This window comes from Erinaceus europaeus, chromosome 16 (assembly GCF_950295315.1).
Source record: "Erinaceus europaeus chromosome 16, mEriEur2.1, whole genome shotgun sequence".
In the NCBI taxonomy this organism is placed as follows: Eukaryota; Metazoa; Chordata; class Mammalia; order Eulipotyphla; family Erinaceidae; genus Erinaceus; species Erinaceus europaeus.
Window position 1 is genome coordinate 12510031 of NC_080177.1, and position 26919 is coordinate 12536949.

General features: G+C 46.1%; 2 protein-coding genes across 8 annotated transcripts in view; one reads left to right on the plus strand and one right to left on the minus strand.

Moving 5' to 3' along the window:
• The window catches only part of WDR76 (WD repeat domain 76), a 44332-nt gene extending 35199 nt beyond the window's left edge, over window positions 1-9133 (plus strand). Inside the window, exon 13 of the mRNA XM_007534117.3 lies at window positions 8073-9133. Coding sequence (XP_007534179.1) covers window positions 8073-8340 — 268 coding nt within the window. The 3' untranslated portion in view covers window positions 8341-9133. The remainder of the gene's footprint in view (window positions 1-8072) is intronic.
• Window positions 9134-12393: 3260 nt separating this feature from the next.
• The window catches only part of FRMD5 (FERM domain containing 5), a 353107-nt gene continuing 338581 nt past the window's right edge, over window positions 12394-26919 (minus strand). For 3 of the 7 annotated variants that reach the window (XM_060174540.1, XM_060174541.1, XM_007534113.2), the window contains one exon: window positions 14647-17925. In XM_060174540.1, coding sequence (XP_060030523.1) covers window positions 17348-17925 — 578 coding nt within the window. In that variant the 3' untranslated portion in view covers window positions 14647-17347. Of the gene's footprint in view, window positions 14236-14646; window positions 17926-26919 lie in introns of those variants that run through there. The other 4 variants (XM_060174543.1, XM_060174544.1, XM_060174542.1 and 1 more) reach the window with 4 other exon arrangements.

Genomic DNA, 26919 nt, shown 5'->3' on the forward strand with positions numbered 1-26919 from the left:
TAGAAAGAGAAATGCCATGGCACTGGAGGCTCCTCTGGTGACATGGCATCTCCCATGTGGCACCAGAGTTTGAGGCTGGGCCACTGAAGTGGCAAGGTTGTGCCCTACCCGGCGAGCCAGCTCTTGCGTCTGCATCTGCAGCTTCTAAGGTGTATATTCCATATCATGATCTACTCTAGATAGGCTTCTTTGTCACAATATGTGAAGTTGCTATCCAGTATTATTGCTTCATGAATTTTGTTGTCTAATGAGACTGTATTTCCTTTTCCACAAGTTTTCCTCCTAATTTCCTTTTGCAGACTTTATTCTAGTTTACTAATATATATATATAATTTATTAACTTTTGTTGCCCTTGTTCTATTATTGTTATTGATGTCATCATTGTTATACAGGACAGAGAGAAATGGAGAGAGGAGGGGAAGACAGAGAGGGGGAGAGAAAGATAGACACCTGCAGACCTGCTTCACTGCCTGTGAAGCAACTCCCCTGCAGATGGGGAGCTGGGGGCTTGAACTAGGATCCTTAAGCTGGTCCTTGTGCTTTGCGCCACGTGCACTTAACCCGATGTGCTACTGCCTGACTCCCAGTTTACTAGTTTCTAATGCACATCTAAATTTTGTCTAGGGTTCTGTTGGGCTGTTGGAAAAGTCATGACATACTTTTGCATAGGAAAACAGAAGAATACACTGTGACTTTTTCAACAACCTCATAATTCTGAGGTCAGTGAGAATTTCATTAAGAGATCTGGTTACTGGAGCCAGAAGACAGTTCAGCAGGTAGGTTTACTATGTGTAAGGTCCTGGATTCGAGGTCCTGAACCACATGGCAGTATTATAGTGTCAGGGAAATCCTGTGGATGGTAGAACAGTGCTGTGGGGTCTGGCCCTCTCTCCATATCTCTCTCTCTCTCTTTCTCTCTGTCTCTCAGAAAGAATGAAAAAGTTGGCATGGGAACCACTAGTGTTGTGAATGCTGAAGGCTTGCACACACTGCTGAGCACTGGGCTCCTCCTTTTTTTCCCTCTAAGATTGAAACTCTATACCAATTCATAACTAATTCCTCACTCCCCTCCCCAAAGACCCCGACAACCACCTTTCTACTTTTTTTTTTTTTTTTTGGCCTCCAGGGTTATCGCTGGGGTTTGGTGCCTACACCACATATCCACTGCTCCTGGAGGATTTTTTTTTTCCTGTTTGTTGCCCTTGTTGTTTTATCATTGTTGTTATTATTATTGTCATTGACGATGTTGTTGTTGGACAGGACAGAGAGAAATGGCGAGAGGAGGGGAAGACAGAGAGGGGGAGAGAAAGACAGACACTTGTACACCTGCTTCACCGCCTGTGAAGCGACTCCCCTGCAGGTGGGGGGCCGGGGGATCCTTACGCCAGTAAGGAACCAGGATCCTTACGCCAGTCCTTCCGCTTTGCGACTCATGTGCTTAACCCACTGCGCTACCGCCTGACCCCCTCACCTTTCTACTTTTTGTTTCTATAATTTAAACAACTTTTGGGTACTTCCTAGGAGTGGAGTCCCATGGTATTTGTCATTTTGTATCTGACTTCACTCAGCATAACATCCTGGATGCTCATCCAAGTTGTAGCATGTGACAAGATCTCTTTTTATTATTATTATTATTAAGATTGTATATTACTCCATAATGGGTAAATGCCCCTTTTTCTTTTTAATGCAGGTGAGGAGCTGGGGGTTCGAACCGGCATCGTTAGACCGGTCCTTGGGCTTCACACCATGTGCACTTAACCCCTGTGCTACCGCCCAACCCCCTGCTTTTCTCTCTCTCTTGCTCCCATCTGCGTGGAAAAAATGCTGGGTGCTATGGGAGTTGTACAGGTGCAAAATCCCACTGGATAGAAAACAAGCTCGTTGCCTGTCCTGTGTGAGGGCCTGGGTTTGAGCCGGTCACCACACAAATGGAAAGCAGGGCGGGACAGTTGTGTGGTGTCTTCTCTGTGTCTCCCTTCCTCTCTGAGATTGAAAGAGAAGAAGGGGAAAAAAGTATCGAATTTCTTTTTTCATTCCCCGCCCCCCTTCATCTAGAGAGACGGGGAAGATATCACAGCACTAAAAAGCTTCCTCTTGTTCATAGCACCTGCCATGTGATGTCAGAGCACAGGCCTGGGTTGAATGCATGACAGTGCAGGCACCCTACCCCGTCAGCTGTTTTTTCAGCCCTTCAAGAATGTATTTATCTCTCACATATAAGAGAAATTCTATATGAGACAGAGGGACAAGCCAGGGCACCAGTCCGTACATTTGGTTGTAGGGATAAAAATGGGAACCTGAGCATGCGAATCCTACACTCTACCAGTTGAACTATTCCCCTTCTGGGCATATAGTCAGAATGCAAGGTTTTGGATCACATGGTAACTATTTTTTTTTAATTTTGTAAAAACACAATAATACGGTTATTATATTTTAAAATTAAAAATTTTGAACTAAAAATAAAATTAAGAATATATTTAAAAATTATCTATAAAATTATAAAATTATTTATTTGTTGGATAGAGACAGCCAAAAATCAAGAGGGAAGGGGAGGTGGAGAAGGAGAGACAGACACCCGCAGCCCTGCCTCACCACTCGTGAAGCTTTCCCCCTGCAGGTGGGGACCGGGGGTTGAACCAGTGTCCTTGTGCACTGTAACACGTGTGCTCAACCAAGTGTGCCACCCAGCCCCTTACAGGGTAACTTTAAAAATTTTGGAGGAAGTTTTTTTTCTTTTGCCTCCAGGGACTCGATGCCTGCGCTAGGAATCCACTGCTCCTGGAGGCCATTTTTTCCATTTTTGTTGCCCTTGTTATTGCTGCTGTTGTTGGATAGGTCCGAGAGAAATGGAGAGGGGGAAGACAGAGAGGAGGAGAGAAAGATAGACACCTGCAGACCTGATTCACCACCTGTAAAGCAGCCTCCCTGCAGGTGGGGAGCTCAGGGCTCAAACGGGGATCCTTGCAACGATCCTTGCGCTTCACGCCATGTGCGTTTCAATGCGCCTGCTGGACCTCCGCCTGGCCCCCGAGGAATTATTTTTTTTTAATAATTTAATTTTTTTATAAATTACTTATTACTGGATAGAGACAGAGAAATTGAGAGGGGAGGGGAAGATAGAGAGGGAGAGACAGAGAGATACCTGCAGCCTTGCTTTACCACTTGTGAAGCTTCCCCCCTGCAGTTGGGGACCAGGGACTTGAACCCAGGTCCTTGCACACTGCAACTTATGCATTTAACCAGCTGCACTACCACCTGGCCCAGAACTTTTCATTTCTCTGTAGTTAGTGACTGTGCCATGTAAATTCTTACCAACAATATACCTGGATCCTAATTTCTCTGCATATTCACTAATGATTCTTTTTAGTTCTTTTATTTTCTTTTATTTTTATTTATTTTTATTTTTATTTTTTTTTCCTCCTTCAGGGTTATTGCTGGGCTCGGTGCCTGTACCATGAATCCACCACTCCTGGAGGCCATTTCCCCCCCCCCTTTTGTTGCCCTTGTTGTAGCTTCGTTGTGGTTATTATTATTGCCCTTGTTGACACAATTCTTTGTTGGATAGGACAGAGAGAAATGGAGAGAGGAGGGGAAGACAGAGAAGGGGAGAGAAAGATAGACACCTGCAGACCTGCTTCACCGCCTGTGAAGCGACTCCCCTGCAGGTGGGGAGCCGGGGGCTCGAACCGGGATCCTTACGCAGGTCCCTGCGCTTTGCGCCACATGCGCTTAACCCACTGCGCCACCGCCCGACCCCCAGTTCTTTTATTTTTATTTTTACCTTTTTAAAAATTTTTTATCAGAGCACTGCTCAGCTCTGGCTTTTGGTGGTGCAGGGGAATTGAACCTGGGACTCTGGAGCCTCACACAGGAGAGTCTTTTTGCATAACCATTATGCTATCTACTCCCACCCTTGTTTTTACTTTTTAAAAAAAATATATTTATTTTATTTATTTATTCCCTTTTGTTGCCCTTGTTGTTTTATTGTTGTAGTTACTATTGTTGTTGTCGTTGTTGGATAGGACAGAGAGAAATGGAGAGAGGAGGGGAAGACAGAGAGGAGGAGAGAAAGATATAGACACCTGCAGACCTGCTTCACCGCCTGTGAAGCGACTCCCCTGCAGGTGGGGAGCCGGGGTTCGAACCGGGATCCTTATGCCGGTCCTTGTGCTTTGCGCCACCTGCGCTTAACCCGCTGCGCTACAGCCCGACTCCCTTATTTTTACTTTTTAACTGTGGGGCTAGCAATAAACTCAGGGCCCTGACCACGGTAAGGAAGCTGTCCTACTGGGTGAGTTGTTTCCTGCCTCTGTTCATTCTAGTGGGTGTGAGATGCTGTCTCATTGTGGTTACGATTTGCCTTTCTAAAATGGCTGGTGATGTTGAACATTTTGTAATATGCCTGTTGGCCAGTTGTGTGTCATTTTTGAAGAAAGGCCTATTCATGTCCGTAGGCCACTCTTGAATGGGTTCACTTTTATTTTTAAGAGGTGCTTACAGATGCACTTTCTCCCATTTATAGGTTGCCTTTTCGCGACTATGATTATTTGCTTTGATTCACAGTTTTGAAAACTGATGTGGTCCTATTTGTCTGTCAACTGCTTTTGTTGCCTGTGCTACTGTGTCATAGCTCAGAGAAATCACTGCCAAACTCAGTGTCCTGTAGCTTTCCCTTATGTCATGGTATGCTGGGCTTTCATTTTCATTTATCCACAGGTATTGTCTCATTTGTCTAGTGGTTTTTTTTGAGCTGCAGGTATAAATTGCACTTTAAAATTGCATGGAATAAAAAAAAAAAACTTCAGGGCTTGTTACCAGTGGAATGTAAAAATGGGAAGCAGCAGATCATGTTAGAAGAGCAGAGTGAGAGGACAGGTAGAAGCCAGGCAGACGCCAGGAAGAGACTGTTAGGCCCCAAGACTGTTGTTACCATATGGACACCGACCCAGCTTAGAGGAGATCACTATGGATGATTCAAAAATGATGCTTCCCATGGGAAGTCAGGCTGTGGGGGCCGTGGGGATGACTCCAGTGTGCGCCAGCGGCCTGGGTGGACCATTCTACTTGACCAGGGGTCCCCAGGCCTCCCTGATCCATGGACCTCAGGAGATGGGCTTCCAAGTACCCCCAGAGCAGCAGAAACTCAAGGAGGACAGGGACAGGGCAATAAAGCAGGAGCAGGAAGTTATCCTGATAGGGGTCGTTTCAGAAAACAAGAACTGGAGAGCCCCCAGAAGCTGGAGCCTGAGCTAAGTGGTGACAGACAAGAGCCAGCAGGGGAGGGAGGCATCTCTGAAGCCTCAGACCCCCGGAGAGATGCTGTGAAGATGGTGGACAGGAGTCTCATCCAAGCAGGAGCTGACAAGAGGCAGGGAACCCACACACCCACCCCTTAGGGCGCAGAGAGAGCTTTCTCTGCCCAGAATGGGGGTGAGGGGTGCCCCCGGGGCAGCTGCAGTGTGCCCCGCTCAGGCAGGGATGGACTCCTGCCTGGGGCAGCTCGGCAGGTGTGGATGTGGGAAGAACCACAAGCTTCTCCCAGGCTCCCTAATTGTGAGCACCCCTCCGCAGCCCCCAAGAGCACCACCCCAAGCCCTGTGCACCTGGTGGAAGGATCGGCCCTTCCCGTGTGTTCCAACTGCAACAGGTCCTGGAGCCTGGCCCACCACCTGAGCTCAGCCCACCGGTCTGAGAAACAGCTCCCAGACACTGCCACACCCTGGGGCCTCCCCAGGACTCCTGAGCCCACAGACGTTGAATGTGGGTCAGGCCCTGGAAGCAGCTGGCTTCCTTCACAGTGTCTTCAGAAGACCTAGCAGGGCTGGGGACACAGCATGCTGGTTCTGCCAAGAGACTATGAAGCTGCCAGGTTCCTCCCCTGAACCACCGTGAGCCAGACACAAGCAGAGCTCTAGTAAGACTACAGAGAAGCAGAGATGCAAACGTATATACTAAACCCCCCCCCCCCCCGTCATTTATTCCTTACTGAAAGGAAGAGGAACTCAGGACCTCTGGCTACTCCAAGATTTGGTTTATGTGTGTAGAATGTTTTTAAAGAGATTTTTTTTCTTTTTTAATATCTTATTATTGAGACAGATGAGAGGAATGAGAAAGAAAACAAGAGCTTCACTGGGGGCTGAATTTGGGACTTTATGTTTGAGAGTCCAAAGTTTTTATCTACTGAGGCAGCTTGCAGGCAGCTGTGTGTATAGTTTCTGTTTAGTCCTTGGATGAAGTGAAAACAAAGAAAAAGCACTAGTTAAAAGTTAAAACTTGGGAGTCGGGCGGTAGCTCAGCAGGTTAAGTGCATGTGGCATGAAGCGCAAGCACTGGCCTAAGTATCCTGGTTCGAGCCCCCAGCTCCCCACCTGCAGGAGAGTCGCTTGACAGGCGGTGAAGCAGGTCTGCAGGTGTCTTATCTTTCTCTTCCCCTCTGTCTCCCCTCCTCTCTCCATTTCTCTCTATCCTAACAACGACATCAATAACAACAACAATAAAAAACAACAAGGGCAACAAAAGGGAAAATAAATAAATAAATTTGAAAAAAGATTGTGCTTGGGGGGGCTTTTTTAAAAAAAATAGAGCTTATGGTGAGAGCAGAATGAATGGTGAATTAAAGAGACTTTCAGTCGTTTATTTTCAACCCTCAGTTTCACCATAGTCAGAGCTTCTTTTTAAATAATAAACTATTTAAAACATGTTAAAGATTTAAAAACAATAAACAGAAAGTCTTTATTCTTAAAAAAAAAAAAAAAAAGCAATAACTTAGGGGCCAGGTGGTGGTGCACCTGATTAAGCACACAGATCACCATGCTCAAAGATCTGGGTTCAAGTCCTCTGCAGGGGTTAAAGTACTGCTGCAGGGGGTCTGGCGGTAGCGCAGCGGGTTAAATGCATGTGGCAAAGGACCTGCGTAAGAATCCCTGTTCGAGCCCACCCCCACCCCCACCCCCCCCACCTGCAGGTTTATCTTCCCCACCTCTATCCATTTCTCTCCTACCCAACAACAATGTCATCAATAGCGACGATAATAATAACCACGATAAAAACAACCAGGGTAACAAAAAGGAAAAAATAGCCTCCAGGAGCAGTGGATTCATGGTGCAGGCACTGAGCCCCAGCAATAACCCTGGAGGCAAAACAAAAATAAAGTGCTGCAGGCACCTGTTTCTCTCCCTCGATTCTCCACCCCTCCTCTCCCCTCTTAATTTCTCTCTGGCCTGTCAAATACAAAATAATAATAAAATAAAGAAGAGGAAAATACCTATCGCCTAGAGTATAGATTTCTTACAGGGCTTTTATTTTGGTGAGCTAAAAAAAGGATTCCATGTAGATCTAGGAAATAGTGAATAAAAAGATGCTCTTTTCATAGTCCCCATCCATTGAGCACAAACCAGTATACTCAGCTCTGGAGATTCAATTATGAACACGTTGTTTTGGGGCTGGTCTGTGCGTGGAGTCAGGCTTGAGCCCTCAGTCTCCATGTACAGGGGGAGTGGAGAGCAGTGCTGCCCGTTGCTTTTCTCTCTTCACCAGAGCACTGCTCAGCTCTGGCTTGTGGTGTGGGGGATTGAACCCAGGGACTTTGGAGCCTCAGGCTTGAGAGTCTTCATAACCATTATGCTATCTCCCTCCCTCTTTTATTAGGAGAACACTGCTCACCTCTGGCTTATGGTTTGAACCTAGGGACCTCAGCCATGAACGTCGTTTTGCATAACTATTAAGCCACCTCCCTGCCCTCAGGTGTTTTTTTTTTACTCTTTTTTTTTTTTCTTCCTTTCTACTGTTTCCTCTTTTTTTTTTTTTCCGATAGAAAGAAAAGTGATGGTGCCGTTATGCAGGTAGGGAGTCCCAGGAACATCCCTGGTGGCAGGAAACAAAACAAAAGCAAAACCTTGTTTCCTCAGTTTTTCGTGTAATGCCGGTGAGATTAGCTAAGTGACGATGCAGTAGTTTGCTAATAAATCATTTGGCAGAGAAAAAATGAGCATTCAGGAGCCATGTCACCTTCGCCTTCCACTTGTCATTTTGGTATTTAACGCTGTCCTTCTAAAAAGTGTTCTTTTCACTAGGCACAATACCATCACCGGGCGGTGGCTGACCAGGTTCCAAGCTGTGTGGGACCCGAAACAAGAAGATTGTGCCATAGTCGGCAGCATGGCCCATCCACGACGGGTAGAGATCTTCCACGAGACAGGAAGGCAGGTGCATTCTTTTTTTGGCGAAGACTACCTTGCCTCTGTGTGTTCCATCAACGCTATGCACCCGACTCGGTATATTCTGGCCGGAGGTAATTCCAGTGGGAAGGTGCATGTTTTTATGAAGTCAGAAAGCTGTTGAGTTTTTGGTTTAGCAATACTAGTTTTTTCTAAGTAATAAGTTCTAAGGAACCTGGTAACCATGTAGCTTAGTTTTTTAATTTTTATTATTTTTTTACTTGATATGCTTTATTTGACAAATATAAAATGGCTTTATCAAGCAGAATATATTTTTAGAAAGAGAGAGGACTTAGTGGATGTTTCTACAGGGAAGGAATTTGAGGGCAGTTTGTGATACCTTTAGCACTTTTAATCAGGCAGTATGTGTGGAGAGTTGCAAACTTAAATTATAAAGCTCTGAGGGATCAGTATTAAAAGTTTGTGTGATCTAATTGTGATTTTTGATTGTATAGTGACAAATTTGTGGTTTATTTTATAGTTGGAGTGAATATTTATTTCTATGCTCACATGCTGGAGGTGGTTCTAAAAGGTTATTTAATTAAGTAGTTTTGAAACTTTCAATTTCTTTTTAACCAACAACCCTTTTCCCCTTTGCCTTAATATAAATTTTTACACAACACCCGAAGCTAATTGCTGAGCAGTTCCTTTTGCTGGCCTTGCCTGGTCTCTCTTCCTTCCCCTTATCCCTGTCCTTTGTCCGAGTGTCTCTGAGACAGAGGTGGGAGCTCCTAGGACTCTGCACAGGGCTCCTGAAGCTCAGTGTGAGCTTGCCCTCAAGCCAGTGTTCTCCAGGCCGTGGGCTGTAGCTTTCACATGCACGTAATTTAGTGGCCAAGACCAGCATCTTAGAAGGAATAATAAAGAAATAGTATAAGATTAAAAAAAAAAAAAACCAAAAAAACAAAACACAAAAACTAGAATTTAAATATTGTTTTGTGAAACTTTGTTATCTAAACATGTGAACTAGGCATATGTGTATATTTGGTGTGAGATGTATTGATGTATTTCCTTGTTTCTGTGGGTCCACCTTTTCCAAATGAAAGCTGTTGCCTTGGAAGATGCCACCTAGCTGCAATTGCTTATTTTTAAACTCCAGAGGAGAGTCAAAGCTTGTTAAGTATCTTCAGTCCTATTGATACTTTAGGAAAACGTTATAAAAAGCTGTTTGGGGCATTTCTTTCTTTCTTTCTTTTTTCCACAAGGCAATTTGGATTAATTGTGGAAAGGGAGTTACTAAATCAGTAACTGTTACTGTGTGACATTAGATATCAAACTTTTTTTCATTGTTCTCATTGCCAAACGGCCACTAAAGAGATTTTGTAGTTTTGTTGTAATGAGCTTTGGCAGTATGTTTGAATTCTATGAGGAAATACTATCTTCTAATAATTGTATATCACAGAAATAAAGTGACGTATCATTTCCTTAAAGATCTTTTTTTTTCTAAACAATTTCCTTCTCTGTAATTAAAATTTAAGTGTTTTGAGACTTAGCTTATTTTGTTTATGTTAATTTTTTTTTTTTTTTTTGGCCACTTTACAGGATGGAGTTAGTGGCTTACAGTTGTTGACACTTGTCTACCATTTATTATCTCCCTGTGACAGGTGCCTTCAAAGCACTCTCACCACCAACTTGGGTTCTTTAACATCACCATGCGCCTGGCCCCACAACCCCCACCCTTTCACCTCCCCTCCTCTCCCAGAGGCTTAGTTTATGAATGAATGGTGTGTAGGAATTTATAAACTAGGAGATCTTGGGATTGACATGTGAGATGGAAATAGGGATTTATAAGATGCGAAGTTAAACTAAGCTCAGATGGTTGTTCGGTTGTGGGTTTTTTTTTAATTTTTAAAAAATCTTTATTTTTAATAGAGACAGAGAGAAATTATGAGGGGAGGGGTAAATAGTGCAGGAGAGAGAAAGAGAGACACATGCAGGACTGCTTCACCATTTGTGAAGCTTTCCCTATGCAGGTGGGTACCAGGGGCTTGAACTCGGACCCTTGCGAACTGTAATATGTGAGCTTAACCAGATGCGCCACTTCCTGGCTCCCAGTTGTGCTTAATGCAGCTGAAATGAAGCTGTTAAGCTCCTTTTATTTTATTTTATTTATTTTAATGAGAGATACAGAGAGAGGAAAAAGAGACCAGAGCACTGCCCAGCTCAGATTTATGGTGGTGCTGGGATTGAACCTGGGACCTTGGAGCCTCAGGCATGAGAGTCTCTTTGCATAACCATCATGCTGTCTCCCCAACCCACTCCTTTCCTTTTTTAAGTGTCAATTTCACAGGTTTGAGAGTGGCTAGCTTTGGAGGCTTTAAAAAACTTTTTGGGGGCCCATGTGGTGTCTCACCTGGTTGAGTGCATATGTTACAATCCACAAAGATCTGGGTTCAAGCCCCGGGGTCCCACCTGCAAGGGGGTAAGCTTTCCAAGTAGTGAAGCAGTGTCGCAGGTGTCTCGCTCCCTCTCTCTCTCCCCCTTCCTCTCAATTTCTGGCTGTCTCTATCAAAGACATAAAAATAATTTTTTTAAAAAGCCACCTTTTTAATATTTTTCTATTTTTTGAGATGTTGAAAACTACTTGTTGTGGTTCAGGAGGTGGCACAGTGGATAAAGCATTGGACTCTCAAGCATGAGGTCCTGAGTTCGGTCCCTGGCAGCACATGTACCAGAGTGATGTCTGGTTTTTTTTTCTCTCTCTCCCCTCCTGTCTTTCTCATAAATAAATAAAATCTTAAAAAAAAGAAGAAGAGGGAGTCGGGCTGTAGTGCAGCGGGTTAAGCGCAGGTGGTGCAAAGCACAAGGACCGGCATAAGGATCCCGGTTCGAACCCCGGCTCCCCACCTGCAAGGGGAGTCGCTTCACAGGCGGTGAAGCAGGTCTGCAGGTGTCTGTCTTTCTCTCCTCCTCTCTGTCTTCCCCTCCTCTCTCCATTTCTCTCTGTCCTATCCAACAATGACAACAACAATAATAACTACAACAATAAAACAAGGGCAACAAAAGGGAATAAATAAAATAAAAAATATTTTAAAAAAAAAGAAGAAAACTACTTATCAAATCAGTACCATCACTTAAGGTTCGAATACTCACTAGCTGCCTGGCTTCTGCATTAAATGTTAGCAGACTCTTGGTTGCCTATTTTCATGTAAATCTGTTTTTATCCAATTCCAGTTACTAGAGTTCTGTCTTCTTGAGGCATTGCAGGAAAGGAGGAAAGTGAGAGGGCTTTTCAGTGGCAAGCTTTAAAGAGTGGTTGTTTAAATCTAGAAAGCACATAAAGAAAACACTCAGCCTCAGGACATTTTTTTTAATATTTAATATTTCCCTTTTGTTGCCCTTTTTTTTTAACATTGTTGTGGTTATTACTGTTGTTATCGACATCATTGTTGTTGGATAGGACAGAGAGAAATGGAGAGAGGAGGGGAAGACAGAGAGGGGGAGAGAAAGACACCTGCAAACCTGCTTCACCGCCTGTGAGGCGACTCCCCTGCAGGTGGGGAGCCGGGGCTCGAACCGGGATCCTTACACTGGTTCTTGCACTTTGCGCCACCACCCGACTCCCCTCAAGACATTCTTAAACTACACTCTGTTGGGAAAGGTACAGACATGTTATGCTTTCTCCCTTTGGGATAAATCTTTTTTACCCCCCCCTTTTTTAAAAGTATTTATTTTTATTATTTATTCCCTTTTGTTGCCCTTCTTGTTTTATTGTTGTAGTTATTATTGATGTCGTTGTTGTGGGATAGGACAGAGAGAAATGGAGAGAGGAGGGGAAGGCAGAGAGGGAGAAAGATAGACACCTGCAGACCTGCTTCACCGCCTGTGAAGCGACTCCCCTGCAGGTGGGGAGCTGGGGACTCGAACCGGGATCCTTCCGCTAGTCCTTGCGCTTTGCACCACGTGCACTTAACCTGCTGCGCCACCACCCAGCTCCCCCCCCTCCCTTTTTTAAGTCAATCCTTCTGGTATCTCTTAAGTACTTCACCCTGAATTCCATTGTATTTTCTTTGTGACCCCCCCCCCCCCCCCCCCCGCTCATCTGTAGTGTCAGGGATTGAACCTGGAACTTCAGGGTTTCTTTTGCATAACCATTATGCTGTTTCTCCTGCCCTGGCCTTGTTTTAATGTACCTTATCCTGGAAGAAGACAGTTATTACTTTGGGTGGATAGATATTTGATTAGCCTACAAGAGACCACAGATGTTTAGAGGTTGATGGGAGGGATTTGCTTTGCTTAAGTTCTGTATTAGTTTCTGGCTTTGGGGATTCCTTTCCATGCAGTCAACTGCAAAGGGAATTCCCCAGGAAAGCAGGGAGCTTTAGAGCTGTGCATGCAAAGATCTCAGTCCTTTCAGACAGCCCACAAGCAAGGAGAAGACATGCACTTTCTGTCTTATTTGTTAAACTCGCCTTTCTTAGTACTTCTTCTTCTTTTTTTTTTTTTAATATTTATTCCCTTTTGCTGCCCTGTTAAAAAATATTTATTCCCTTTTGTTGCCCTTGTTTTTTATTGTTGTGGTTACTATTGTTGTCGTCGTTGTTGGCTAGGACAGAGAGAAATGGAGAGAGGAGGGGAAGACAGAGAGGGGGAGGGAAGACAGACACCTGCAGACCTGCTTCACCGCCTGTGAAGCGACTCCCCTGCAGGCGGGGAGCCCCGGAGGCTCAAACCCGGATCCTTAAGCCGGTGCTTGCACTTTGCGCCACATGTGCTTCACCTGCTGTGCTACTGCCCGACTCACTCTTAGTCCTTCTTTAAGCTTTGTTTTTTTTTCCTTTTTGGTATCATGTTGATGACTGACCAGTGTATTATTTCCAAGTTAATTTAGCCATAAAGATTAGATTTTTACATGAGGAGGTGAGATTTTAAAATTTTTTTTTAGGACAGAAAGAGTGAAACTTTCTTCAGTGGGGGGTGGGGGCCAGGCTGAATGTGGGTTGTGCAGATGGCAAGGCACTACTCAAGTGAGCTGTTTCATGAGGACAGTAACACCAGTTACTTGATTGAGGAGTTAAACATTTGAACACCCGGGAACAGATTCTTTTTTTTTTTCTTAACCAGAGCACTGCTTAGCTTTTATGGTGGTGCAGGGGATTGAACCTGGGACTTTGGAGCCTTAGGCACAAGAGTCTCTTTTACATAACCATTGTGCTGTCTTCCCCCATGCCAAATTATCTTTTGCCTGTTACTGTACCCTACCCTGTCAGCAAGTTGTTGGGATGTCAGGAGAGCCACTTGGGAGTTAGGGCACAAGTGCAGTGCATTCAGGTGTAGCGGGCTCGCTGAGGAGACGCTGAGCAGAAACACGTGTGTACAGGTGCCTCTTCACCAGGCACCTGAAGATGTCCAGGCTCATGGAATCACTCCCATGCAGTGATTCTTGTAGCTTTTACTCTTCAGATCACTCCAAGCAAAGACTTCTCTGTGGTAATAAAAATTTTTATTGGGGGGACAGGGCACTGGGTACCGGTTTACAGAAAGTTCTGAAAATCTGGAGGAGAGCGACATAGCCTGGTAGATGTTTCGGGAAGATGAGCTCCTGGGATGGAGAGTTGGAGGGCAGGGAGAACAGGTCAGTTAGGTAAGACGGCATGGTCAACCAAGGCCTTTGTTTTTGCTTAGCGAATTTAGAAGACTGTTGCCTGCTCAGTTGCAGTTCCATATTCCGATGGGAGAATGTGGCGGGAATGTATTCATTGTATGACATGAAGTCTGTTACTGTGCCCTCCCCGGAAGTGTTTTCTGTTCTCCCACTATTTTTCTGGGTTTGAATAGTAATAACACATGGAGCTAAACCTTCTAGGTTCTGCTTTGGGCTCTAAGACAACATGGGGGGTGGGGAGCCACTGTTTTTGTTTTCACTAAAAATGGTTCATTTCTAAAACTGTCTCACATTTATAGCTTCTAGGTTCCTAGTGGTATTTATTTTCTGAGATGAACAAGGATAAGGCAGATATGTCAGCAAAATGAATCTTGTCTAGGAGTTATTCTTTCATCAGTGTGTTGGTTGGTAGCTCTGAGGAGAAAATGAGACAGGCTGTAAGTTAAAAAAAAAAAAAAAAAGAATCCACTCTTCTATGATATTTAAATATTTATTTAAGTTTAAAAATAATTTTCATGGCACCAATGATTTTATGCTAACTACATACTGCATATGTAGAAAAAAGTACATTGTTTTGAAGGAAGATGTAACTTAAGAGTTTTTGGCACACGAAAGGTTAACATCTATATTTTTAAACGAAACTAAGAAAATTCACATTTGCAGGTAGTTTACCCTCTACTGCTTGAAGATGCAGTACACTATTCTTTAGTAAGTTTTATTTCCTCAGATAGATGAAACTATGAAGACCATCGCTATTCCTACAGTTAGATCAAACTAATTTTGAGAGAAAAATGGGAGACAACAGTGGGACACAGTAAAACCAGGTTAAAAAACTTCAAATTTTTAATGACGAGGAGATACCAAAAACAAACAAACAAAAAAAACTAGTCACAGACAAAGGAAATTTGTTATCAAGCACTATTTGAAAAACAAATTGAAGGAAACCTTTGTCTATTCTTGTGGGATGAGCTCTGGATAAAACACACCTGAAAGTTTCTACTCAGAGAGCAAACTCCAGCTGTGGAAGTGGTATGAACTACTGTATTAAAACTCGAGACACAACTAAACACACCAGGAAATGAAATACTGCATCTTTCTTTAGATGAACATGAAAGGTCAGAGTTGAGGCTATCACTCACTGCATAGAAACACTGCATTCTACAGACTGAGGTAGGAACACTACACTAATAGGTTATCTGCTATGTTGCATAAGACAGTAGAGATCCAGGTAAAAACCAAGCCTTCCCGACAGCCTTTTTATCCATGTCTGTTTTCACTTCATTCCTGTGCTAAATTAAAAGCCTTTCCTGTGGAGATGACAAGTGGCAGTGACTGATTGGTTCAAAGTGATCCCCTAATCGCTCTAGGTCTCTCCCCCCCCACACACACACACAGCTTGTCTTGTCATATTTGCAGCTCTACCCAAATTGTTGCTGGTATGAAAAATGATCAAACGGGCCCCCTTCCATCTCTAGATGCTGGCTGTGTTCTAGCATTCCAGCGCTTGATCTTGGCACCAGGCATCTCTGCTGGTTAGCTGAGCAACCTGTGTCTCCACTGGGAAATGGCCCTAGATCTTTACTGTGTGTCAGGATGGAAGCAGAGCTGACACTTGCTCTACCGACGTAACTGGTTAGGAGCAGATTTATTGTCTAGATCAGAGTTGGTGAATGACGGCATTGTGGGCCAAATGCAGCTCACTACCTGTTTTTTTGTAAAGAAAGCCTTATTGAAATATAGCCGTGCTCTTTAGTATGTGTTACCTATGGCTGTTTTTGTGCTATGGTGGCAGAGTTGAGTAGTTGCCACAGAGAATGGCCCACGAAACCAAAAAAAAAAAAAAAAAAAAAATCTGCCCACAAAACCAAAAAAAAAAAAATCTATTTGTGGTCTGACACTTTGCCAGAAGAAGTTTGCCAACCCCTGGCCTAGATCAGAGAGCACTTAAAATTATGCAGCGCTCCTTATCCCCACACCACATAAAGGGAACCCCATTTATTCCACAGCTGTAATATTATAACCATGGTTCTGTCGTCTAGGAGAGAGCAGATCTGTAAGTGACTCCTTCCATTCCACACTGGCATTCATACAATAAGTCCTCAGGCCCCTGATGACTTAGAAACCTCTCCCTGAGACGAAAACAAGCTCTGGGTGCAGTTAGTTAAGCATCACAGAGCTTGGGCCATGGATCCCACATTTGCCCTTGTCCCGCTTGCTTTCCTCAGTGAGGCTGGGAAGTGCTCTCCTTTCATTTCTCCGTCCTGATGCGGAGGAACCCTAGGGGGCAGTATTTCTACACCTAAGTGTTGGTCTCTGCCGCGGTCACCTTCTTTCTTGTGTAGACCTCTCTTAGAAATCCTATTTAAAGAGATTCTTTTCCTGGTCCCTTCAAAGGCTGTTGGTTGATCTTGAAATTCTCTTTCCTGAAGCTTTTGCTTCTCAGCATCAGTTTCTTTCTTGCATCATTTAGTTCATCAGGTGCTATTGTCTTAATCCGTAAAGTAAAAACAAAATATGAATTGATAAGAAAATAACATTTTGTTGTTAAAATATAAATTGAAATAGTCTCTCTTTTGGGAGGGGTGGTGAGGTATACAAAATAAGTTCTGCTCTCTGAATTTTCATAGTCTCTCGGGCACCGTAGCTCTGGTTTCTGTTAACTACACCTGTTTGTCCAATATTCCTGATAGCCCTACTTCTTACACCACTGAATTAATCTAAAGTCTCTGGAGCACTATAAAAGTCTAGAGGTGCTTCAGAAAAAGAAAAAGAAAAAAAGAAATCAAAGAAGCCTCCATCCATTCCTCAGAAGTCATGGTGATGCCCGCTATGATCTAGTCTAAGGGGACAGACTTACCCCACCCCTGCTGCTGCTGCTGCTGTAGCCGTGGTCCCTTCTGATGCCCACTCTGCTCAGATTTGAGGGAGGGAAAAAGAGAAGAAAATCCAACTCAGACCATCATAAGCAGCAACTTTCCATTTAATCACTCTACACAGATGTTTACTTCTTTAAGATCTCTGGCAGGAAAACCTAGGCGGCCTCCACCGCCCACCCCAGGCTGCAGTGATGAGCCTGCCTGCTGGGATCAGGCAGGAAATGTTCCCGCAGGCAGCGACAGCAGCTGCCTAGTCTCCACCCAGTGTCCCACCTGCTAGGTGACACACTGCGATATTCAGTAGTAGTAAAATAAATTATTTTTATTTGATACTTCCAAAATAATACACATCTATGAAAAAAAATCAAGATTCCAAAACCAAAAATTATCCTGCAACTTGGAAGGATGAGAAAGAGTCGCGGAGCCTTTCTTGGAAGAACCTCTGAAGGAAATGAGTTTTCCCAGTGTGTGGAGACAGGGCATGTGCCTATCCCTTTCTTCTGGGGAACGACCCTCCTAGGCTGTGGACTGAGTCATGAGAGGAGAGCTTGGTACATATGCCGATGGTTCCGTGATGGGTCCCATTGCTGGGAAGGGGTAGCCAGGCTCCTGGGTCCACCTGGCTACTTGGGGGGAGGAGTCATGCCTTCTCAGGTGTCAATGAGCAGGCTCACAACGGAGCGGATTTTGCAGGCAAACCATCGCCTGAGGGGACAAAAGTACTGATAGTGGAACTGTTCAAACTCAGGGGTCTGGCGGATATCTCGGAAAAAGGCAATGTCAAGGTCAGACTCGGTAAGAATGATGAGGAGGAGGAGCAAAACAAAGAGGAGTCCCATGGTCACAAGGAGCAAACGGAGGACACTTAAAACAAACTTATTCACCTGTTCCTCCTCTGGCCCGCCGTGCCCCTGACAGAGGGCCCTCAGCTGTCCCCCAAGAGCCTCCACCTCTGCAGCAGTCGGGGTGCTGGCCTCGGACTCCTTCTCCTCCTCGATGCTGCAGGTGGCCCCGTTGATCTGCCGAGAAAGTAGCATCAGCTCCAGGCTGTGCTCAGCCACAGGGGTGGGCAGCACGCTGTCTGCAGGGCTGTAGGCCTCGTCCGCAATCACAGCAACTCGCTCATTGCTGTCTGCCCGGCTGCTTCTCACGTGAGGCAGGAAGGTATCCCCATGGGAGGAGGAACGCACTGGGGTGGAGTGGGCACTGTCCCGCAGAGACTCTAGGCCTGGAAAGAAAGACAAAAGGGGCATGAGGAGGCCTGCTTCCTATGGCATACTCTGCTGTCCAGTGCAGAGAACATTCGTTTGGGCTTTTTCTGGTCCCTACAGTCTTATAAAGGATGGTCCTCCGTGGGCCCTCATGACCGGCAGTACTTCATGATGTGTCAAGGATGTGATGAAAGCATGTAGGAGTAAATCTAACCAACGTGGCAAAAGACCTGTACACCAAAAACTATGAGATGTCCGTGGAAAGAGGGTGAAGGAAGGCATTAGCATGATGGTTCTGCAAGACTTGCAGGCCTGCGGTCCCAGGCTCATCTCATTCCCCCACACCATCATCTATATGTAAGTAACCTTGAGAAATAAAGCAGAGACGCTGCAAAGCTTTAGCATTCAGAACAGTATGATGTTGGTATAGAAAACACACACACACACACACACCACTTGGGAGGTGGCACAGCGGATAAAATATTCAGTTTAGGGCGGGGTAGATATCACAATGGTTATGCACAGACTGTCAATGCCTGAGGCTCCAAAGTCCCAGGTTCAATAAGTATCAAGGTATTTTTTTGTTGTTTTTTTTTTTAAACAAAATTCAACTCAAGCATGAGGTCTAAAATACCTGGCTCTCTCCCATTCCTCTATCCTAAGTAAGTGAATCTTAAAGGAAATAATAGACACACATCCGTGGAAGGGAACAGAGAGCCCAGAAATAAATACTCAGATATATGGTCATGCTGTATCTGAGCTTCACTGTTCCAACATAACTTTGTCAGCTAGAAAGTGGGAGAGAGAGAATGATGTCACAGCGCCCTCCAGTGGAGTGGGAACCGGGCTTGACAGAGCTGCACTAGCCAGGTAAGTCATCATCTTGCACTTATTTTCCCTTTTGTTGCCCTTGTTTTATTGTTGTAGTTATTGATGATGTTGTTGGATAGGAGAGAGGAGGGGAGACGGGGAGAGAAAGACACCCGCAGACCTGCTTCACCGCCTGTGAAGCGACTCCCCTGGATCCTTACACTAGTCCTTGTGCTCTGCGCCACCTGCGCTTAACCGGCTGCACTTCCGCCCAACTCCCTTTTTACAGGTACTTTTAAAAAAAATTATTTATTTATTGGATAGAGATAGAAATGGAGAGGGGAGAGAGAGACGGACACCTGCAGTGGGGACGGGGGCTCGAACCAGGGTCCTTGGGCACTGTAACGTGCACTCAACCTGGTGTGCCACCACTCGGCTCCATTTACAGGTACTTTAATCTTTATTTGGGAAAAATGAGAACATTCACTTATTACGGCAAGAGAGAATGAGAGAGAGAGAGTGTAAAAGAAGTTACCACTAGGGCGAAGGGTAGATAGCATAATGATTCCTGAGGCTCCAAAGACCCAGGTTCAATCCCCCACACCACCATAAGCCAGAGCTGAGCAGTGCTCTGGTTAAAAAAAATAAGAGAAAAAGTAAAAAATAAAATAAAATAAAGCTACCACTTACATGATGGTCTAGGCAGATAGAGTAGCAAATACATGATTTATGCAGACAGAGGGTCAATTAATTTTTGACTAAGGAGCCAAGAATACACAATAGGGAAGTAGAAGTCTCTTCAATAAATAGTACTGGGAAACCTGGATCGCCACATGCAAAATAATGAAATTGGACCAAAACAATGAAATCTTAAACACGACAAATTAACTCATAATAGATTAAAGACTTGGATGTAAGACCCAAAGCAATAAAACTCCTGGAAGGAAACAGGCAGTAAATTCCTTGGAGATAACACTCAATGAGTTTTTGGATCTGACTCCAAAAGCAAATTGAACAGCAGCAAAAACAAACAAGTAGAATCTCAGCCTAAAAAGTATGCACAGCAAAGAAAACCACCAACAAAATGAAAAGGCAGCCGCCCAAGACAGCACAATGGTTAAGCAAGAGCCTTCCATGCCGAAGGCTCTGAGGCCCCAGGTTTAATACACGGTCCTGTCAGACCACAGCTGAGTAGTGCTGTGGCGGAAAGGGAGGGGACAGGGACCAGGGAAGAGAAAAGGGAAGGAGAGGAGAGGAAAGGCAGCCACTACTGGGAGAAAACGTTTACAAATGGTATGGATAAGAGGCTAATATGCAAAATGTGTTAACAAATAAGAACACAGTACTGCACCAAAGGAAAACACTGTGGGGTGTATGTGGGGTGTTCAGGTCCTGGAACATGAGGGTGGGGGACCACCGAGGTGGGGGTCAAAGAGTTATGCAGAAAACTGGGAAATGTTACACATGTACCTACTATTGTGTTTTACTGTCGACTGTAAGACACACACACAGAAAAAGCAGCACAAAACCCCAAACTGATTTAAAAATGAGCAGAAGCTCTGAATAGACATGCAGCTAGTGCTTGAACCTGCACCTTTCGGAAGCATGCCCCTGGTAAAACAGAAACACCTTCAGCCTTGATCCCTAGCATGTCACTGGCTTGACTTTTTCTCTAATCATTCCCTTGACACCCACCCCTCCCCCCTTCCTCTGGAACCGCTGCCCCAGACGCTGCGCACCCTTTTCAAAGAGCTGTCTCCTCACAAGGGCAACTCTGATCGCCAGACCTTCCACAGGGTGACCAGTTTAGCTGCCGGAAGCCTCTTCACTGCAAGCTTGGCTTGGACGATAATTAAGGCCTAAGCTTGCAGGGGAAGGAGAGAGGCAAAGGGTGTGATGCCACAGAGAACAGGTCAGAAGGACACCAGAAGCCCATTACCGTGAGGGAGTTACTGGTGCTCTCAGTAAACAAGATAATAGGTATGTAAACATTCCTGGTAAAGAGCCTGATGAAATTACTCCATAAATGTTAGTCTTCTGTTCCCTAACTGAAGGCTCATTAGGTTAGTCCCGTACAGAAGTCCAGGTGTCACTAAAAACCACTCCTCACTGCACCCCATCATCCAAGGTGTGCTTTGAGGATGGATGGAGGTGTGTGCTCTGGGTGAGATTAGGACAAATGACACAGCAAAACAGCACAACATTTGTCTTTTTTTTTTTTTTTTTTACCTTGATCACCTTGGCCTGAAGTGGCTGCCAGTGGGCCAGGGAGCACAGTGGTCAGGATCCTGCCCTGGAGCCGGGGCCCCATCCTCAGGATACGCACGCTCAGGGGCCGAAGGCAGTGGTTAGTTAGCCGTAGCTGCACGGGGACTCTGGTGTGGATCTTAATCAGACTCTTCCCCATGGTGGTGGCTTAGGCAGGCAGGTAACTCTCCCCTGGAAACCAGCCAGGCAAGGAGACAGGTAGAAGGAAAGGGTGGAAACACGGCTGGGAAGAGTCAGCTAGTCCCTCCTCAGTGCTTCCACACTGGTGAGGGGAGGAAGGCTGGCTCTACTGAACCCCAGAACAGACTGAGCCCTGCGCAGGGCAGGAACTGCTCTGAGAGGCCCATGTTATCAGTGGACTGGATTCAGTTGGAGTGCCTAGTGCCATAAAAAGCCACACTTCCGCAGCCTCAGAGCTCAGAGGAAAGAGAGCAGGGAACAGTGTCAGATGGTGAGGGGGAAACAGGACCCCTCCTGAGAACCCAGGATGTAGACAATGGGCATTGGGTCAGGTGGTTCTCTGTGAGGAGGGTGTGAGGAGGCGACTCGGGAATGTGTTGTGTCCCTTCCCTTGCTGGGCTCAGGAGGTAAAAGGTGCCCCACAGCTGAGCATTCTCATTAAGCCAGGCCAGGTGTCCCCGAGAACAGTGGGTTCTCATCCATCCCAACACAGAGTCTTCTTTTCATTTTATTTTATTAGCCTACCGGGGCTTCACACCTGCACAATGCCACTGATTCTGAGACCCTTCCCCTGCTTCCCTCTCCCCCCCCCCTTTACACTATATAGAGCTAGAGAGGCAGGGAGACCGAGGCCAGGTGGTGGCACACATGGTTAAGTACACAATACAGTGCACCAGGACCCAGGTTCCAGTCCCTGGTCCTCACCTGCAGGGAGAAAGCACAAGTGGTGAAGTAGGGCTGCAGGTGTCTCTCTGTCTCTCAGTTTTTGTCTCTATCCAATAATTTAAAAAAAACCTTGGGGGTCGGGCGGTGGCGCAGTGGGTTAAGCGCATGTGGCGCAAAGCGCAGGGACCGGCGTAAGGATCCCGGTTCGAGCCCCCGGCTCCCCACCTGCAGGGGAGTCGCTTCACAGGCGGTGAAGCAGGTCTGCAGGTGTCTAGCTTTCTCTCCCCTTCTCTGTCTTCCCCTCCTCTCTCCATTTCTCTCTGTCCTATCCAACAACGAATTGCGTCAACAAGGGCAATAATAATAACCACAACGAAGCTACAACAAAGGCAACAAAAGGGGGAAAAAAATGGCCTCCAGGAGCGGTGGATTCATGGTGCAGGCACCGAGCCCAGCAATAACCCTGGAGGAGGAAAAAACAACAACAACAAAAAAACAACCTTATTTAGGGTCCTAGTTCATTGTGATATTTCATTTTATTGCCTCCAGGGTTATCACTGGGGTTCAGCGCCTACACGACAAATCCACTGCTCTTGGTGGCCATTTTGTTTTTCTTTGATAAGACAGAGAAATTCGGGGGGGATAGGGAGGGAGAGAGGCAGAGGACTGCTTCATTGCTCAAGAAGCTTCCCCCCTGCAGGTGGGGAGTGGGGGTGTGGTCCTTGCCTATATCCTGTGCTAATACTATGTGTGCTTAACTGGGTGCACCACTGCCTGGCTCCCACCAACAAAACTTTCCTCCTGAAAAGTCAAATGGTTTCTCAGGTGCTCCTTTCAGAGCCATATGGACTACCTGAATTTCTCTCTCTCTCTCAGAGCACTACTTAGCTCTGGCTTATGGTGATGCAGGGGACTGAACCTGGGACTTCGGAGCCTCAGGCATGACAGTCTCTTTATATGACCGTTATGCTATCTACCCCTGCCCCTAGAGAGAGAATCTCTGAGGGAGGTGAACTTGTAAGGTAATCTTGGTGGTTCTTTTTTTTTTTTTTTTTTCCGAATCTCAGTCACACACATGGTAGACAGCACACTACCCAAGTGAGCTATTTTGTGGTCCAGAAACCTCACTCTTCAGAGAGGGTACAGCTGAACTCTCCCGGGAAACAACCCATTCTGGGTCCATTCCCTTGGCGTGGTGACCCCAGCCAATGTCTCATTTTATCCCCATATGAACCAGATGCGCAACCCTCTTCCTACCCCCCAGTTTCATTTCCACTGAGGCCCTATTGAGTGGGGGGCCTTGGATTAAGGGATGTGAGTGCAGATGAAGCTGTGCTTGTAAGAGGAACAAGCTTGGGGGGTAGCAGATGGAAGCCTGCTGTGCTGAGGCTGATGTTTTGAGAACCTGTCTCCAGCCCCAGGGAGAAGCTAATCCTAGCAGCTGCCTCAGTAGCCTGCTGCTGTTCTGCTGAGGTTCTGGGAAGAGGCTCAGTCCAGAGCTGGTGGGCAGCAGTCTCACAGGGAACCATAAAGAGGGTTCTCTCTTCTTGTGATTTTTTTTTTTTAATTTTTTTATTTTTTAAACCAGAGCACTGCTCAGCTCTAGCTTATGGTGGTGCAGAAGAATGAACCTGGGACTTCAGAATCTCAGGCATGAGAGTCTCTGCATACCCATGATGCTATCCCCCGCCCCACACCCCCTATTCTGAATTCTGATAACTCTGCTTGGCAGCTACTCCGAATCAGCCGTACCCTACACTGGGCAGCGTGACTCTCCCCTCCTCTGGAGATGCGCCCACTTTCCATGCATGTCACAGTCTCTCTCCCCTTTGACTGCTGCCTTTCTCCCAGAAGTCACCTTTCCTCTGGGAGACCAACTATCTCAGCTTTCAGCAGAATCCTTGGCTGAGCCTGGCGACTTCGGCCTCAGAATAGATGGAAGAAGGGCCACACAGAGGGAAGAAAATTGTATCCTCAGAAGAAGTTCATCTCGTTTTTCTGAGATGAATAGCCCAAAGGAAGAGAAATAGTAAGAACCATGCTCAGCTCTCCTCAGCCTTAAAAAGGAGGAAAACAGGAGTCGGGCGGTAGGCGCAGTGGTTGAGCACAGGGGGCGCGAAGCACAAGGACCGGCGGGCGGCGTAAGGATCCCAGTCCCAGCCCCCCCCCAGCTCCCCACTTGCATGGGGCGTTGCTTCACAAGCGGTGAAGCAGGTCTGCAGGTGTCTTTCTCTCCCTCTCTCTGTCTTCCCTCCTCTCTCCATTTCTCTCTTAAAAAAAAAAACAGAAGGAAAACCCTGGCTCTCTGTGATGCTGGTCAGGACCTCAATTGCCGGACTAGCTTCGCGGGCGGATCAATAACTTCATACCATGCACAGACATTAGCTTATGAGTACTGTCTCACACCCACCCCTGAACATATGGGATGGAGCTGACGTTTAAGCCTTGTCCTTTGACTTCCTGGCCAGAGATCTCTGCACTGTACTTGCTGTCGTCTCAAAGTATTTCGGCAACAGGGTTCACATGGTGGCACACCAGGTTGAGTGCACGTGTTAAAATGTGCAAGGACTGGGTTCAAGCCCCCAGTCCTCACCTGCAGTGGGAAAGCTTCACAAATGGTGAAGCAGTGCTGCAGGTGTCCCTCTGTCTCTTCCCCCTATCTACTTTTTTTTTTTTTGCCTCCAGGGTTATTGCTGAGGCTCAGTGCAGGCACTATGAATCTAGGGCTCCTGGTGGCCATCCCGCCCTTTTTTTCTAATTGGATAGGACAGAGAAATTGAAAGAGGAGGGGGGAGATAGAAAGAGAAAGACAGACATCTGCAGACCTGCTTCAAAGCTTGTGGAGTGTCCCCCTGCAGGTGGGGAGCCGGGGGCTTGAATCCGGATCCTTGCATGGGTCCTTGCACTTCGGCCTTTGTGCGTTTAACCAGGTGCACCACCACCTGGCCCTCTCTTTCCCTCTCCTTTATTTTTTAAATTTAGGATTGCATTTATTTATTAGTGAGAAAGGAAGAGAGAGAGAACCAGAGGGGCCAGGCGGTGGCACACCTTGGCGCTCACATTATAGTGCACAAGCATCCAGGTTCAAGCCAGCCCCTAGTCCCCACCTGCAGCGGGGAGAGCTTCACAAGTATTGAAGCAGGGCTGCAGATGTCTCTCTGTCTCTCTCCCTCTCTATCTCCCTCCTCCCAATGTCTCTGTCTCTATCCAATAATGAATAAATGAAAAATTTAAAAAAGAGAAAGAACCAGACATCACTCTGGTACATGTGTTGCCAGGGATTGAACTCAGGACTTCCTGCTTGAGAAAATGCTTTATCCACTGTACCACCTCCCAGACCACCCTCTTTCCCTCTCTATCTCCTCCTTCCTTTCAATTTCTGGCTATCTCTATCCAATAAATATAGTAATTTAAAATTTTTTTAATGTTTATTTATTTTCCCTTTTGTTGCCCCTTGTTTTTCATCGTTGTTGTAGTTATTATTATTGTTATTGATGTCGTCATTGTTGGATAGGACAGAGAAATGGAGAGAGGAGGGGAAGACAGAAGGGGAGAGAAAGACAGACACCTGCAGACCTGCTTCACCACCTGTGAAGCGACTCCCCTGCAGATGGGGACCCGGGGGCTCAAACCGGGATCCTTACGCCGGTCCTTGTGCTTTGTGCCACCTGCGCTTAATCCGCTGCGCTACCGCCTGACTCCCAGTAATTTTTTTTTTTTCAATGCAAGTCAGTGAGGTCCCAGCCTGGGTTCTCACCCCCCAGGCCACAGCCACATCCCACACACAGTTGATGGAGAAGCCGAGCACCACATAAAGTCCTGGACACAGCCAGACCTCCTCTAGAGGAACAGCAGTGATGTCCTTCCTCACGGGAAAGTTCATTTTCATTCACACACAGCATTTTCACAGAAAGTAAAGCTCCCCAACCTTCCCAGAACAGTTTGAAGCAACCCTGCAACTCCGCAGAGGCCCCTACAAGAGAAACATGATCTTTGGGGCATGACAGCACTCGGCTTTCCATCTGTTCTGGCTTGCGGGCCAGCCAGGCAGGTGAGTGCAGCTAAGGGCAGTGCTCTGGGAGCGTCTCGCCAGCACTAACCATCCCAGAACAGAGAGCTACTGGCTTCAGCCTTGGGCTATCCAGTTAGTGAAGATACACAGACTTTCTTTTCCCACCTCCACCTCTGCCTCTACCAAAGGGAGAGAAGAATGAAGTGAGTTGGGGTGTGTTGGATTTCCTGAGCCAGTGCAGGGAATTCAGACGTCGAGATGGATGGATTTCTACACCTGAAGTAGAAAGTGGTGGTAGCCAGCTGAATGCTTAAGAACCAAGAAGTTGGGGGCTGGGCAGTGGTGCACCCGGTTAAGCGCAAGGACTGGCGTAAGGATCCCGGTTCGAGCCCCCAGCTCCCCATCTGCAGGGGAGTCGCCTCACAGGCGGTGAAGCAGGTCTTCAGGTGTCTATCTTTCTCTCCCCCTCTCTGTCTTCCCTGTCTCTATTTCTCTCTGTCCTATCCAACAACAACGGTATCAGTAACAACAACAATAAAAATTAAAAAAACAAAGAGTCCTTTCTTGGTTAATTGTCTCAGTCACCTTGGTCATGTAACTGGAGATTTCTCAGAAGTAGAAAACAACTGAAAAGCTTCTTGGTGGGAAGCAGTTTCAGAACTTCATGGAACTTGGTAGATCCTGTGGTCAACCTTCCACCCCAGTACTCCTAGGCCTACTCCATCCCACCTCCTGCCCCAGTCTGCAGCTCAGCAGGACTGTGGTTCTGTGGCTCCCTTCACTGGAAATCTAGCTGGTGTCCCATCCACCGTGTGACAGAAACTTCCCTACTACTGGAGAAACTTTCTACGTTCTCTAATGCAAATCAATTTTTTTTTTTGTCATTCCTAGGGCTTTATCATTTTGAACTAACTTTTTCAGACACAAAGAGACAGAGGAGTGTGGGAGTAGATAGCATAATGGTTATGTAAAGGGACTGTCATGCCTGAGGCTCCAAGGTCTCAGATTCAATCCCCTGCACCACCATAAGCCAGAGCCGAACAGTGCTGGTTTAAAAAAAAAAAAAGGGGGTGGG